General features: G+C 46.9%; 1 protein-coding gene across 5 annotated transcripts in view; it reads left to right on the top strand.

Annotated features, from left to right (window-relative positions):
• Window positions 1-17199, top strand: part of ACACA (acetyl-CoA carboxylase alpha) — an 895081-nt gene that overhangs the window by 811711 nt on the left and 66171 nt on the right. For all 5 annotated transcript variants that reach the window (XM_069226569.1, XM_069226573.1, XM_069226571.1 and 2 more), the window contains one exon: window positions 14061-14215. In XM_069226569.1, the coding sequence (XP_069082670.1) occupies window positions 14061-14215 (155 nt within the window). The remainder of the gene's footprint in view (window positions 1-14060; window positions 14216-17199) is intronic.

Raw genomic sequence — 17199 nt, 5'->3', positions numbered from 1 at the left:
TTGTAGGGCGGGATAATATATATGGGTCAGGTGACGAAGATTGAACATCTTGCTGCGGTGGGGTATAAAGCCACACTGGTCCTCATGAATAAGTGTGGCCAAATGAGTAAACAGGGGTGCCACCAGAATACTACTTAGTTTCTTAATATCCACATTCAGAAGCTGTAATGGTCTATATGCAGCTGGATCCGGCGGATCTCTGTTCGGCTTAGGGATAAAAGCCACCCAGGCCTCCCGCATAAAGTCCGGCAGGCTAACTCAGGCGCCGCCTCCTGGTATACCACCAACAGCTTCTCAGAGAGGCTATCAACATACTTTTGATAAAACTCTGCTGGGAGTCCATCAGAACCAGGCATTTTTGATGCTTTTAACTGCTTCATGGCCCCTGTATTTCTTCTCGGTGAGGGGGTTTCTAACAGGGCCCTGTCACCCATGTCAGTCGAGGAAGTGTGACCCCCATCAAGGAAGGCCGTCCCAGAATCCAGGGGAGCATCATTGGGCAAAGCGTAGAGTCTGTCAAGATGTACCTTGAACACCTTATTAATTGCTATCTGCGTACATACTCCTTTACCTGCAGAGTCCACTAGTGCAGTGACAGGCTTACGGTCAGAATGTTGCTTTGGCAGATGCACCAACAGCGCTCCTGCCTTGTAGCCCTCCGCATGCAGATGATGGCGGTATGCCTTACAGACATGCCTTTCCAATTGTTGCCAGTCATCCAGTAACACCCGTCGAGCCTGCCGCCACTCTTCAACCCTCTGCGGCTGCACTGGAAGACACTTCTCCAAATTCTGGAGCTTGGCTTCATGCTGGAGAACGTCTTCCTCAAGCTGGCACTTAACACCATAGGTGGTCTGCAGGCAGAGTCCCCTGATCACTAACTTAATCGCCTCCCAGTCACATCTCCTAGTTGTGGACATTTCCCAGTTTGTGTCAAAGTATTGTGTCAGCCCATCCCAGACTGTCTTCTCAGAACATACATCAGCCACGCCCCCTGCACGTAAACATCACATTGGGACCGCGGGTCATTGATAGCCTTTACTCAATTTTACTAAGAGCAGGGAATGATCCGATATATAGCGGGCCAGGTAAGCAATAGCTTGTATCTGCGGGTATAGTGTTTCAGACACTAAACAATAGTCTAGTCTGCTGTAGGTATTTGCCGCAGGGGTGTAACAGGAGTATTCCCTGAGAGTGGGGCTCCTATGGTGCCAGAGGTCCTGCAACTGCAGTTCTCACATAGCGTCTACCAATTGTCCAGTCAGGTGGGGTTTCATGTGCTGTCGAGGGGGGTCCCGGTCCAGCGTACCATCCAGGACACACTTACAGTCTCCTGCCTGGATCTCTGCTGTCAGATATGGGGAGGCATCTCGCACATCTCCAAAGTAAGTCCCACTATCTATATTCGGGGCATATACGTTTATCAAACATACTTCACACCCATCCTGGGTCCCAAACACCACCACAAATCTTCCATCTGGATCCAGCATCCAACTTTTGTGTTGGAATGGGACCCCGGGGGCTATCCAAATCAATACCCCCCTAGAAAAGCCAGAATAAGAAGTTGCCTATAGCTGGCCCCGCCAGCGTTTTTGGAGACTAGGAATACAGCTCCCCCATGTATGCGTTGCCTGCAGCCTTGCTATCAATACACGATGGCCCCTGCGGTAAGCATGTACCTGGCGACGCTTATCCAACCATGTCAAACTTCACACATTCCAAGATATTAATGTATAAGTGTCTGTCATAAGTGCAACCTAGGGTATGTCCCAAAACAACCATCCTGTACATCACAGCTGAGAAATGCGCATTTTCAAAATCTATTGCAAGCAGTAAAGCACTCTGTTCAACCTGTAGCTGAAGAACCAAAAAACGAACATTCCCCAATCTACCTCCTGCCACAGGCAGTGACCCAAACCCATCCCGTGTCAACCAGAACGGGTTAGAGGCCGACAGGCCCTGCCTCATGACCCAATTAGATAGTAGTTAGAACCCTATTAACAAATTATGTAAACCAGTCTTTGTAACATTACGCTTCGTCAGAGGTGATCGCTGAGCCAAACCACAAGGCTAAGCCTTCAGTGATCAGAACTCTGCATGCACCCCTGCGGGGCTATGGAGCCATTAGTGTAGGACATCTAGCATTTCTTTTTCGCATAAGGCCAAAATAGGTTCAGCCAGCAGAAACAGTTCTCAAAAGCTGCACTGTTCTCATTCATCCATATATTGGACTTTTCCCCCACAGCCACTAAGACCACATCGATATAGATGACTCATTATTTCAACAATGTCAAGGCTGAGCATCCCCTGTAGTGTCCCCATCCAAGTCATGATGACTTTGCTGTTCTTCAAATGTGCTCTGACCAAACATATTGTCTCCCTTGGCGGCCAGCGTGCCATCCGGTTGCACAGTAAGTCTGCCCGTTGATTCCAGGGATGGGGCGCCAATCCGCAATTGTTTCTGGTTGTGTCTCCTTGTACTACGATCTCCTCGAACTTCCGGTCTGTCTGTCTCCGGGACCCGACGGTATCCCACTCGCAGAGACTTCATGTCACCCATTCACTCACCTCCTGTGGATCAGTGAAAAAATGGACCTTGTTGTTATAAATGACTGAGTTTGGCAGGAACACCAAGATGTAGCGCAGATTCAGGTCTTGCATCTTCTTCTTGACGTTCATAAAGGATTTTCGGAGATTCTCCACCTTCTGGGTGTAGTCCGGAAAAAACATTATTAGGTGTCTGTCATACAGTGGCTGTCCATTACTCCGCAACTGCTGTAGGATTACGTATCGAACCCAATAGTGGAAGAAGCAGGAAATGATAGCACCAGGCGGCGCCCCAGGCTGTGGTGGAGGCATCAGGGCCAAAGAGGTGTGTTCAACATTGAAAAAGGGGGAACATTCCCCCCTGGGGGGGCCACTGTGTCCAGCCATTTTACCAGGAATTGTTCCACATTTCGCCCTTCCGCCCCCCTACGGGAATCCTACAAAGCACAAATTGTTCCGGCTGGATCTGCCCATTCCTCAAGTTGCACAGTAAGCTGCTGGAGAGAGGAGACAGTGTCTTTCAGGGTACCCACCTCACGTTTAAGCACTCCGATGTTGCCCTCCGCCTCTGTCACTCTGTCCATCACTTAACGTAGGTCTGCATGCAGTAGTATAACATCCACTACAACAGTGTCGTTTTGGTGACCAGTTCAGTGCGCGTGCCCTTGATTTCATTCAAACCATGATACACGATTAAAAGTTAAGGGGCCCCATTCCAATGTGTTTTCCGGGCCTAGCACAGGATGGGGAGGCGAGGTGGGGACACGGTTAGCCCATTCCCTTCCTCCCCCGTCTGCTATCTTTGTTACCTCCGGAGCCAGCGACCAGCTTTCCTCTGCACTCACCTTCAGGCCGGGCCGCACCAGCAATCGGCCAAGCCACCGCCTCCTTATGCCAGTAGTGCACTGCACTCACGGCCCGCCGGGTCCAGGGAATCCCAGCCTGCGATCTCCCTCCGACAGCACCACACAGCAGCCGCCACAACGCCCCCTCCCTTCGCTGCCGCACCATCGTAGGAAGAGGCGGGGCAGCCACACTCGTCTTTCGGCCCCGGTCTTCGGGCAGGGGCAACACAGAGTTCAGGTCAGGCTTTAGCTCATGCCAAGCCCGTTACAGCAATCAGCGCGGCCCCGCCGCAGCCCACCCCGGCCAGGAAAAGCCGCAAACCCATCTGCCGATCTGAGGGTTTAGGCCGGGTCGCTCTTCAGAGCCCGCCCGCACTAGTTCAGGCTCCGCAGGGCCTCAGGAGGGGTTTCCCTCGGCAGTTCGCGTACCGGGCTTCTATCCCAGGTACGTTTCAGCCTCTATGCTCAGGATAATATTGAGGATTCACTGGATTATTCTCAAGCCCAGTCGGAGCTCAACAGAACACATCTACTTGGCTATCGTGTTGGCTCTGTCCCCCACACCAATTTGAACTTTGCCTGGTGTCGACCTAAAACCCCAAAGACTGGATTTGTAAGTTGTGTACTTACCTGCAAAACTGCATTCTTGTTTTCCTCCAACAGGTTAACACTGAAGACTCTGAAAATTGCACTTTGAAACTGAAAAGTATTTTTAATTTAGAAACTGCTGACCTTATAATGAAGTTCTTTGGTTTAAAGCACATATAGAAGCAATTGTTAATTTTCTAAATTAGTCTCAGATTTATTCTTTGAGTATGTGTCTCATTTATTGCCTCTCAGAGTACAACACAAGTTCTTGATAAGCCTAACTGCTCCCCCAACTACCACAAAAAGAGTGCTAGACCGATCTATTTCTGTTTTTGCAAGCCTTTGAAGATCCACTGCACTCTGTGCACAGTGTACTTCTTTTTAGTGCACTATGTAGAGAGCCAGCTTCCTACATTACTTACCTTCGGTAAAGCATTATCTGGTAGAGACTCTATGTAGCTACACATTCCTTACATCCTCTCGTGCCTCTCTTCTTTGCAGACTTGATTACTAGGGTTAGGGTAAACCTTTTTTCAGGGCCCTAGTTTGGACAAACATATGCGCCAGTTCTTATCATGGCTCTGCGCTTCTGGCGTGGTAAGTTGTGATTAAGGTAACTGACCCCCACGCACCTGGTTGGCGCCTAAATAAGTGACTGTGACGTCACTTCCGGTGCCAACAATGCCACACTGAGCCGGATGGAATCACCCGACGGCGCTCACAAGGGGTATTGCTCAGCAAAAGTTTCCGGATCCAGTCTGACGCCTGGGAAAATCACAGGTAAGGAATCTGCAGCTAGATAGTCTCTACCAGATAATGTGTTACCGAAGGTAAGTAACTTGTTCATCTATCCCGGGTTGATTAATATTAACACAAGGGTAGCAAACCTTGCTCGCCGATCTTCTGCTTGCTCTTCTATCCGAAGGGCATGGACAGTAATAGTCTTCAGTGGAGAGATTGTTCGTATAAACGACAGAGAATAACACAGTGGAAAAGTTGGTTTCAGGCTCAGCAATACCTGCTGTTGAGTCTGAGTTTTCATTGATATCTGCTTCCCAAAATCCTTCCTGTGCACGGGGGTTGGTTCAACCTCTCCTTCGTTTAATCATGGATACTGTAATGGTTGCCAGGTACCATCATTCGATGATAGGTGATAAACACACACACTGGCTGCCCTAATCTGGAAAGAATTGTAAGTCGGGCGCTTGGAGAGTAGCACAACTCAAACTTATGGTGGCCATCAAAAGAATAAATCCAAGAGGCTATAAAAATGTATTTTGATGTAAGATGAAGCAAAACACTTGGGGCATTGACATTCTTCCATTAAGCCATATAATGCTTGATACATGTGTTCATTTTCCTGTTTTCACCTATTAATTCATGGTACTGGCATCAGTAGTAGGTGGGTTCATCCTCAGGGTACTGCACAACAAGTACTTTACTTGCCTGTTATGTAAAGCTGTCTATGTTTCATCCACTCTGCCCTGAAGATTTTAAAGAAGGGGATGTTGGTTGCATCACCCTCAACCTCTCGATTGGTAATTAGTCATGTATTTGCTCTTTAAATTAAGATAACCTTTGAACTGAATTAGTACATGGATTGAAGGTATATCACTCACTATATTGGGTAATATAATGTTTCTGACTATATAAATTAAGTTAAACAGCTGTTAATATTCTAGCAGCTACTTTGTTTTGTATTCAACATATATGGGCTGTACAGTTGGTACTAGCCTGGTTTAATGACAAGTGTTGGGAGTTTAAGTTTGAATTACCAATATAGCTAATAATTTTAGGGGCAGAACTCTGGAAGTATTTAATGAAATAAGAAAGATGTGTGTGAAATATTAAGGAGCGATTTGTTATATATAAAAAAGACGATTGACTCCTGGGTAAGAATGGAAACTGTCTTCAAGTGTAATGAATACCCGATTAGTTTAGTTTGTAGTGGAATTATATACAGATAGGAGCATTATGCTAAATGAAAGTCAGGAAGCATAAGCTTTTTCTACTCCTTAATCCAGTCAGTGTATACAAGCTCTACTGAAAACCCCATTGATGGTGTCTACTATTCCTGTTTGACAAATTAAGATATTTGTGGTACCATCAAAATAGTTCACACATTTATTTAACTGTATGCTGCTCTCCAGTCAAATGCCAAATTCGTAGCCAAGCTAGTATTACATACCTATTTAGAAAAAAACATAGCCAGGATGATCCCAGGGCTTATAGATTAATCACTACTTTACGCAGCAGTAGTAAGGACTTTACTAAAGTGTGGTCGTTTATTAAAAATGTAATGCTGGCCCTGCAAATATGGCGTACAAAATGCTGTTCTGCAATGAGTGTACTGTCCGATTTTACAAGGAAGGTTGGCTTGGGTCCCCACTGCTGCTGTGATGATTCAGAAGCAGCGTTTGTTAAAGTTTGGTTGGGCTGGGGAGTATTTGAATAGAACTTGAGCCTTGGGGCATAGAACTCTGGAGGGCCATTATAAAGCAGTCATACTCATTTGGGGGATGAGATTAAAAAAACTTGAAGGTTGATTTTCTCCTTGTGTATCTCCAAATATCCAGAAGATGGCCTAATGGAAGAGGTGTTCTAGCGTCTCTGGTTTTTAATTTCACCTTGACACATTCCATTGTCGAAATTTCTCACCCATGAGTATAAACCAGTGTGTTTGCGCGTTATTGCGTGTGAATGACATGATAATCTGAGCCAGGGACTTCATTGGACTTCAGAAGAGTTTGGATAAGGGTTGAGGCACGCTAAAGAGAATGAAAGGATCCTGAAAATAATAAAACACAAGAGAAAGATTGGAAAAAAATCATGAGCCTTTGAGGAGCTGGAAATTGCCAATATATGTTATTGCCTGTCACAAAAAGTCTCAGTAGTAGTGTTTTTTTGTTTGTATAGAGATAACACAGTGGTGTCACTGCTTAGGTCTATTTGTTAATACTCATTCCCTGTGTGACAGCTGTTGCCACACTTTTGTCGCTAGTCTAACAATGTTGGTTTTGTTTTATATGCTCAAAAAGTAACGATGTCCTGTATATCCCGGCTCTTCACAGATTTGTTGAGGCAGGCAGATGTCTGTGGTAACCCTTAAGATTGTGAAGATTAGGTTGACCAAACATGCTTAGCTTAATTGAGGAGATGATCCCCAAGCTGTAAAGTTCTTATGCAGATCTCAGCGACCCCCAACCCAGACTGCAGGGAGCCTGTCTACATGTGCCAGGCCATCCCTCACTATATTGTTGTACATATTGTTGCACCCGAGTCATGTTGACTTCAGAGAGCAAAACGGGCTGGCAGTACAGAAATAAGGCTCTGTTGTTAGAAGAGACACCTCACCTAAAGAGCTTCCTCAAAATATATAATGAAACATTGAGGCATATACTTATTGTTTGCAGTGTTTATAATTCATATCTGATAGAGACATCTAGTTGCAGATTCCTTACCTCAGAATTTCCTTAGGCATCAGTATGGATCCAGAGATTTTTTTTGAGTAGTACCCCTGGGCAATGTTACCTCTAATTTTTTTCCACTGTGTGTGGCAGTGTGCGGTCTTTGTGCGCTGCAGCCAAGGATACGTGTGCCAAGAAATTGACCATTCACGCGCGCGCAGCGCATAACTAGCCAAGATCTTTGGCATTAGCCTCTTCATACCACTAAAGCAAAAAAGGGATATCATTGCTCCATGCAATAGGGCATCAAGGCAGTTTTGTGACCTGGTTGCACACCCCAAGGACATGACCTCTTAAGGGAGCACGTATATTGCTCTAAAAGGCTTATTTAGGCTTAGAAAGTGATAACGCATATAAACTACCACAAAGTATAGGAATGGTGGAACATTTGATAACCGCACTTTTTCTACTGTTCTGAAGCATTTCCTAGCTCATTAACCATTAATTTCGAAGACAAATATCACTTGCTCGCTTGTATGCTAAAGTACGCCAAATGATGTTTAAAACACTCCCCGTGGCATTTAAACGCTGTTTTCATTGACTTCAATCCAGATTCAAATATGAGCATTATCTGCCTTAGGGGAGCACGTATATCGCTCTAAAAGGCTTATTTAGGCTTAGAAAGTGATAACGCATATAAACTACCACAAAGTATAGGAATGGTGGAACATTTGATAACAGCACATTTTCTACTGTTCTGAAGCATTTCCTAGCTCATGAACCATTGATTTTCAAGACAAATATCACTTGCCCGCTTGTATGCTAAAGCACGCCAAATGATGTTTAAAACACTCCCTATGGTATTTAAAAGCTGTTTTCATTGACTTTAATCCAGATTCAAATATAAGCATTATCTGCCTTAGGGGAGCACGTATATCGCTCAAAAAGGCTTATTTAAGCTTAGAAAGTGATAAAGCATATAAACTACCACAAAGTATAGGAATGGTGGAACATTTGATAACAGCACATTTTCTACTGTTCTGAAGCATTTCCTAGCTCATTAACCATTAATTTCCAAGACAAATATCACTTGCTCGCTTGTATGCTAAAGTACGCCAAATGATGTTTAAAACACTCCCCGCGGCATTTAAACGCTGTTTTCATTGACTTCAATCCAGATTCAAATATGAGCATTATCTGCCTTAGGGGAGCACGTATATCGCTCTAACAGGCTTATTTAGGCTTAGAAAGTGATAACGCATATAAACTACCACAAAGTATAGGAATGGTGGAACATTTGATAACAGCACATTTTCTACTGTTCTGAAGCATTTCCTAGCTCATTAACCATTAATTTCCAAGACAAATATCACTTGCTCGCTTGTATGCTAAAGTACGCCAAATGATGTTTAAAACACTCCCCGCGGCATTTAAACGCTGTTTTCATTGACTTCAATCCAGATTCAAATATGAGCATTATCTGCATTAGGGGAGCACGTATATCGCTCTAAAAGGCTTATTTAGGCTTAGAAAGTGATAACGCATATAAACTACCACAAAGTATAGGAATGGTGGAACATTTGATAACAGCACAACGTGCGCGCTTGCCAAAGGGGCCTGCGCGATGGGGGAAGGAAAAGTGCGCGCGCGCCTTACAGGGAACATTGCCCCTGCGCCAGATATGACATTGCAAGTCGTATCTAGACGCCACCCTGGATGTCTGACGTCAGTTTTGTTTGTGCCAACCAGCGCTGATCCAAAGAAAGAGGTACACCTCAGTCATTTTTTGACTGGTCTTTTTCGACTTTTAGCAAATCTTTTTTGAGTATTCCTTCCCCTGGTGTGTCGAGCGATGGCTTCACGTAAGACCAGGTTCAAGCCCTGCGGATCCTGCCATCGAGTGTTGTCCATGACCAATCCACACCTTGCGTGCCTTTGGTGTCTGGACGTGGGACCACGACCCGAAGTCATGCTCCAAGTTCCCAGCCATGAATCTGAAGGCTTTGAGGCAGCTGTCCCTAAAGCTGATGGCAGCCACGCGCTCGACTCCACGTAAGTATGAGAGGAAGGTCTCAGGGTCGGTCGCGGAGCCACCCTTTCTTCGTTGTCTCACTCCAAGTCTGCAGGACGATCGGGTAAGCGATCGGGTAAGTCGAGGCATAAGAATAAGTTGAAGAACGTGAAAGATTGGGTGAAGCCAATGGACTGGATACCTCCCCAGATACTTGCATGCTCTCTCCCCCACCGTGGCTGCAGAGGAGGGAGCTTCATATTCAGTGGTGGTGCGGGTCCTGGACCTTAAGTTGCCTTTGGTGGCAGTCAGGACTAACCTCCAGAGAGATGTACTTCAACCTGGGGCTTCATCCTCTGAAGCCCTGCTTCCCTTTAATGAAGCCTTTATGGATGTCCTACTGGGTACCTGGTCTAATCCCAGCACAGGGACTCCTGTGAACAGAACAAATGCCCACCTCCATCGCCATCTGTTGGGTGACCCAGGTTTCCTGACACAACACCCCACTCCTGAGAACTTTGTTATCCAAGCTTCCACTTCCCAGGGCACGTTCCCTTCCGCACCCCAAAATAGAGAATCCAAGAGGCTGGAAACACCTGGGAAGAATATGTTTTCTTCTGCCAGCCTGGCATTGTGGTCCATGAACACTGCATGCCTTTTGGGCTGTTATTCCCATACGCTGTGGGATACGGTTTCTCAAATGCTGCCACAGGTTCCCAGGAGGCCAGGTTGTACTTTCCCAAGCAGTTGCTGATGGGAGGGACGCAGTAAAGTTTACGATCCAATGTAGCCTGGACATGTCAAACTCCCTGGGTAGAACAGTTGCTTCGGCAGTAGCCTTGAGGTGCCTTTTTGAGGACATCTGTCTTTTTTTGCTCAAGCGCTTCAAAGATTCTCGTGCCCTTGCGGCAGCCCCTTGTCCCCCTTAGTCTGATTTTTGCCCATTTCGTGGCTACAGAAGGGCTGCCCAGTCACGCCCGCTCCCCTCCAACCATTGTGCTGTGCATGCTGCCCAGACTCTGCGTGGCCGGGGACATGGGATCCACCATCCTAGTGGATCAGGAAGCTAGCGGTCTGTCAGGTCAACACCCCCAACCCTCTTCTCCCTCACAACCCAAGAAGGAGAAGTTCAGAATGCTCACTCTGGCTCAGGTTTTATATGCCATGGACCCAGGAGACTGGATGGCAGCACTGGACTTGCAGGATGCGTATTTCCATATTCCAGTCCTGCCTGCCCACAGACATTACTTGCAGTTCACAGTAGACCACGAGCACTTTCAGTTCACCGTACTTCCTTTTGGCCTTACCAGCGCCCCATGGGTGTTTACCAAGGTGATGGGGGTGGTCGCAGCTCATCTGCACAGATCAGGGGTTTCAGTCTTCCCTTATCTTGATGACTGGCTGTTGAAGGTGGGCTCCTCACAGGCTGTCATCTCCCCCCTTCAGACCACGGTGGATCTCCTGCATTTGGGTTCACTATAAACGTGCCAAAGTCACACCTGACTCCCTCTCAGATGCCTTCTTTCATCTGAGCTGTTCTAGACACAGTGCAGTTTGTGGCGTATCCTCCCGAGTAGCGAGTCCAGGATATTCAGGCTATGACACTGATGTTTCAGCCTCTATCCTGGATTTGGATGAGAATTATTCTGAGGCTGTTGGGCCTCATGGCCTCCTGCATCCTGCTGGTGACACATGCCAGGTGGCATATGCGGGCTCTGCAGTGGGGCCTATAGTTCCAGTGGGCGCAGCATTAGGGAGGTCTCTCTATCATGGTCCAGATCTCAGCGGGAACTGCATGAGATCTGCAGTGGTGGCTAGCAAACTATGATTGGGTTAGAGGCAGATCCCTCTCCCTTCCCCCACCAGATATGTCAGTAGTGACAGATGCATCACTCTTGGGATGGGGCGGCGACCTGGGTGAGAGCTCTGGGTGATAAGGCTAGCATTGAAAGCCTTTCTTCCCTCTCTCAAAGGGAAGGTAGTGCAGGTGTTCACAGACAACACCACCGCCCGGTGGTACTGCAACAGGCAGGCAGGGTGGGGTCGTGGACCCTTTGTCAAGAGGATGTGCGCTTCTGGACGTGGCTGGAACAGCAGGGCATTTCCTTGGTGGTTCAACATCTGGTGGGCTCTCTGAACACCAGAGCAGACAAACTCAGCCGATAGTGCTTAGTCAATCACAAATGGCCTCTCCATCTGGAGGTGGTGCAAGTCTTTTCCTGCAGTGAGGAGAACCTTGGTTAGATCTGCTCGCCTCCTCAGAGAACGCGCAATGTCAGTAGTATTGCGTGGTGGTGTTTCCAAGGCAGCAGTCGCTTAGTGATGTTTTTCATCTCAAGTGGAGCTCAGGCCTCCTGTATGCCTTTCCATCCATACCACTTCTGCCCAGAGTTCAAGAAGATCAAGAACGCGTGGGCCCAAGTAATCCTTGTGGCTCCGGACTGGGCATGAACAATCTAGTATCCCGAGCTACTGAGCACAGCCATCAATCCTCTGATCAGACTGCCCCTTCGAGATGATCTTCTGTCACAGCAGGGGAGGGTTCTCCACCCAAACCTTTTGAGTCTCTCCCTTCTTGCATGGAGATTAAGCGGCAGCAGTTAACAATTTTTGACATACCGCCCGTAGTCTGTAATGTTATCTTAGCAGCCAGGTGTCCCTCCAACAAAACAGTATACGGCTGTCGTTGGAAGAAATTTGTGGCATGATGCACAGACAAGTCTGTTGACCCCCTTTCTGTCACTCTTTCTGAGGTTTTGTTGTTTATCCTTTCTCTGGCATAGCAGGACTCTGCTATGTGCACTCTCAAAGGTTATCTACCTGCCATTTCTGTTTTTTGTGGTTGCTTGATCATCCTTCCTTGTTTAAGTCTCCAATTTTAAATAGTTCCCTAAAGGCTTTACTCATATGTTTCCTCCATCTCCATTCATTATGCCCCAGTGGGATTTGAATTTAGTTTTGATGTTTCTGCTGAAAGCTCCTTTTGATCCTCTCCACAATTATCCTCTCAGGCTTCTTACTTTGAAAACAGCCTTCCTTGTGGCCATTACATCTTCCCGAAGTGTGAGTGAGCTGCAGGCGTTGTCATCTAAGCCGCCCTATCATTCAATCTATCCTGACAAAGTGGTGCTTCGCAATAGGGCCGCCTTTCTGCCAAAGGTGGTTACGCCTTTCCATGTAGGCCAATCCATCACCTTGCCTACTTTGTACGCAGCCTTGCATCGTCCTGAGGAAGGGAAGAGACCCCTCTGTCTTGATCCAAAAAGAACGTTGGCGTTTTACCTTGATTGTACCAGAGTTCCGGGTGGATGTCCTCCTCTTTGCTGGTTATGTGGGTGTGAAGAAAGGTCAGGCAGTGCAGAAGAGAACCATCTCCAGATTGGTGGTACTCTGCATTAACATGAGTGACGCACTGGCTAAGAAACAACCCCCTGAGGGCTTGCGTGCTCATTCTACCAGGGTTAAAGCTGCGACCGCTGCATTAGCATAAGGAGTTCCAGTCCTTGACATCTGTCAGGCAGCAACATGGGCATCTCTGCACATGTGTACCAAACACTACTGTCTTGAAAGCCAGGACCGTAGGGATGGGCACTTTGTGTGTTCAGTCCTGCACGACTTTCTAGTATGATCTAAGTTTGCAGACCCACCTCTGGGGATAGTATTGCTTGGAAATCTGTTCTAAAGTAAGGACTCTGCAACTATATGTTTCTATCAGATGGACAAGTTACTTAACCTTCGGTAATGCCTTATCTGGTAGAGACAATATCTAGTTGCAAATTCCTTACCGAGCCACCCATCCTCCCTGCTCTGTGAACTGATTTATAGGGACAGGGACTCCTTTTCAGGGCCCTAATTTTGACAAACCAGTGGTCAGTGTACTTCATGACTGTGGGAATCTGGCGGGGAAAGGCGTGCAAAGAAACTGACGTCAGCGCACAAGGGTGGTGCCTATATAGAACACCTGATGTCATATCTGACACACACAATGCCGATGATGCATGCAGAGCCAGTCAATGGCGTGCAGGGGTACTGCTCGAGAAAAATATCCGGATCCAGACTAACGCCTGTGGAAATTCTAAGGTGAGGAACCTGCAAATAGATATTGTTTCCAACAGATAAGGCATTACGGAAGCTAAGTAACTTGTCCTTCAGTGTTGTTTTAATCATTCTTATGACTCTGTCTTCAGTGAACACATGGTGAAGGACACATATATTGTACTTTTAAATTTGATGATAAGTTGGTTATATTAAAGTTTTAATTGAGTATTAAATATTTACACACATTACATGTCTCAAGAATGTTATGATTAGTAAAATATAGTTAAAGGGAGGTTTATGTAGCATGTATTTAATAGAAAGTAACTGTTTGCTTAGACCATTGCCCTTGTAACAGTGTTGTTGGCATGTACAATAAAATAATTGAATGTTGCACTGGCTTCTCCACTTAGGTACCTTCGGTATGCATCCATCTGAAAATTGCATGCCTCTGTCTCTAAGTCACAGTGCTGCATGACAAGCTAATTTATGGAAAAAGATACTATAGCAGAGTTTCCCCTGTGTCACATATGTTGTGTGAATGCAGGTGACATTAATGATATCTGATGACCACAGTAGGCGCAATAAACACAAAGTGCTTACCAAGTGTACGTGCTCTGATTTCAGGAACGCCAGAGATCAGCCCTGCAGACCGTAAGGAATTGGAGGCCAAGCTGAAGGAGCGAGAGGAATTTTTGCTCCCCATTTACCACCAGGTGGCGGTGCAGTTTGCTGACTTACATGACACACCAGGTCGCATGCAGGAGAAGGGGGTTATTACTGTGAGTATTGCGATGCTTTAACAATGCTTACTTCATCCTCTTTAATGTTATTAGCAAAGGCGTATGAAGTTCTAGTATCCAGCTGCTCAGTAGTAAGGTTCCTGAAGTGTCCTGCAATCTTTTGAACTCTTCTTGGGCCAGACGCCACTATGGTGACATCTTTGGTGTTGTAAAAACAACACGACCAAACATCAGCTCACCTGTCCACCCACTCGTACATCTACCAAATATATATATATATATATATATATATTTTTTTTTTACAGAGGTGCTATCTTTTGCCCAGGACCGACTGTTCAGTTGTATTTATCAGCTATCAGTGGTGGCTGCTGTACAGAAACAAAGGGACCTCGAACTGATTGCATAGCACTCATGACACAGTGACTCTTCCTCAGGACTTGCATATGAAAATGTGGGAGAAAATAAGATTTGCCCTAGAGGCTGCAGAATAATTTCTGACTGTTTTACCAAATCAAATAGATTGTTTACAACACACCGTGCCATTGAACTGCATACAGCCACAGCTGCAGCACAGAAATGGCCTTGATAACTTAGCAGTCAGTGATATGGTGCATCACCATATCTTACTCAACACTGTCTTCCTCACAAGCATAACACGATAAGCCCTCAGCTGCTTCACTGCTGTTCTTCCAGACAATCTCTCAGTTGACTCAACCAAGGCATGTTCACTCTCTCAAACATGGCATGCCAAAATGTTCCATGCATGAATCAAAGACCTTCAGCCTTTATGTAAAATCTTTGGTGCTGGACAGATCATGCTAGCCGAACAGGACATCGCTCAACTCTAGTACACAGTGGCCAGAGGTTTATATCTTAAAGTCCCCTGTGCCACAGACATGCAGTCCCCCAGATACTGACTGGCTTAACAACATCCATATATAGATATCTACTATCTGTCTCCAGTAAAGGCTGACCACAGTGTTAACTTTGTAAGAGAGTAAGTGCTGGTGCTCAGAGTTTGTTCAGAAGCCTGTGGCTAGCGTTGTTGAATGTCATTGTTGCAGAATATAAAGGTTGTGTAGTCTTGGTTCCACTTTAGGCCTCTAATCTATCACAAGATACTCCCTCCCTCCTTAATCTCACTCTTGTAGGTTTTTTCCATCTCTCTCGCTTTGTCACTTTTTTTTTATATTTTCCTTTCCCCCTTGCATGTTTTTCTTTTTCATGTTCTGGATCAAAGTCTGATGAGGAAGAATTAGATGACCCCCAAAACAAAAATTGCCTATGGGCCCCACCTGCAACTACCAGCTCAAATTAAGCACTGGTTGGCCAAAAGCAAGTTCTTATTCATCAATGGTGGCACATTCCAGCGCAAAATATAAAACAATCTAAGAAAAAAAAGCAACCTATTTGCTTCTTCATGCTCACTGCCAATTCCAAGTCCTTGACCCTTTCACCAATCCTTGACTCTTCAAAAAACACTTAAAGAATAAATCCGAGAGGAGCTTGGTCTTACGCCAATGAAGTAGGGAGCATTGCGCAAAGCTCCCGCCAGTTAACCCCTATCCAGCACCATCCTACTATTACTGGCTTGCTCCTGAGGACCTCCAGATGGCAGTGGCGAGTCCCCCGACATCCCTGGCACTCATGAGAGACAGAGCCTGGCATTTGGGGAAGTTTGACAGTGCAGGTGAGAGGAGATGGCACCACAAGGAGGTGACCCCAAGATGGCGGCTGTGGGCCAGTGAGGAACCAGCATACCAGCGGTGCCTCTGACTATATATGAGATGGGGAGCAGACCGTTGGCGCTGCAGCAGTATGGCACACTATACGAGGAGAGGGGACAGCTGTTATGGCTTGGGAGATCTCTGCGCTGAGCCAGGAATGGTGCACAGCTGACTGCGTGAGGACTTACAGGTGAGGCATTCAGGAAGCAGCGCAGAGCAGCAGTGATTGAGGCTGAGACCCTCCCCTGTTGATGCCCTGGCGCTCATCTAGCACAACCCAAAGTGAGTAAGGAAGCTGACCATATCCCTGCCCCTGCTGAAGATCAAACATACCTCAGGGAGATATCGGACTGCAGTCGGGGGAGGGACCTCTGCTGACAAGGGGTCCCTCTGCCTGCTTCTGTGCTGGAGATGCTTTGGGGGGCACAAGCTGTGCGGCCTGCTACCCCTTGATGCAGGAAGTGGAGAGAGACAGAATCTCAGCATCGGCCGATGGCCCAGACAGCAATGTTTCCCACATGCACTGCAGGAGAGGAGCTTCTGACGGGGTTGCTGCTGGGCCCGGGGAGACGGCTGGTGAGGAGTACTCATGGGCGACTGATTCAGCCATTGGCCCACCTCAAATGAGTCTAGTGACAGGGGTGCTGGGAGCTGTGACCCCACAATATCATCCTTGCAACTAAAGCAACCATGAGCCCTGGCATTAAGTGCCAAGCCAAGGGGGAGTGCAGCAGTTGTGGGGTGGCTTACAGCAGGAGCTGACACAGGAACAGACCTATACCAGCATGGATACATAGTGGAAGACAGCAATACAGTACAGTCAGGAAGGCGAAGGATTATTCCTGTGGAGGACAGTGACACTGGCACAAGGGGAATCAGAGGAGCATTAAGGATCCTGTAGGGGCCACTGTGGGAGCTCTGAAGACTGATTGTAGCCTATCCTGGCACTAAGATGGCTGCCGCTCTTTCTTTTTAGGAAATAGGCACCAGACTCTGGAGGAGTACGTTAGAGTCTACAAGTCGAGACGCACATCCCATCTCCTAACCACATAATTAATGTGTGGAAAGCCTCTGCCAGGCTCCTTCCTCCTGCCCCTTGCCAACACGGACACCATGACCTAGCTAATTCGGTGGACACAACAGGGGGTGCACTCCACCTACCCTGACAGGTGATCACTGTTCCCCCAGGGACCATGGGGAAGATTGCACGGAAAAAAGATCAGGAGACAGGAGGCGCACCCACTGAATTGAATGTTGAAGCTCCACAAGATGACAGCAGCCAGGCCTCCTGCCCCC

This window comes from Pleurodeles waltl, chromosome 3_2 (assembly GCF_031143425.1).
Source record: "Pleurodeles waltl isolate 20211129_DDA chromosome 3_2, aPleWal1.hap1.20221129, whole genome shotgun sequence".
Classification (NCBI taxonomy): Eukaryota; Metazoa; Chordata; class Amphibia; order Caudata; family Salamandridae; genus Pleurodeles; species Pleurodeles waltl.
This window is presented reverse-complemented; position numbering and strand designations above follow the sequence as displayed.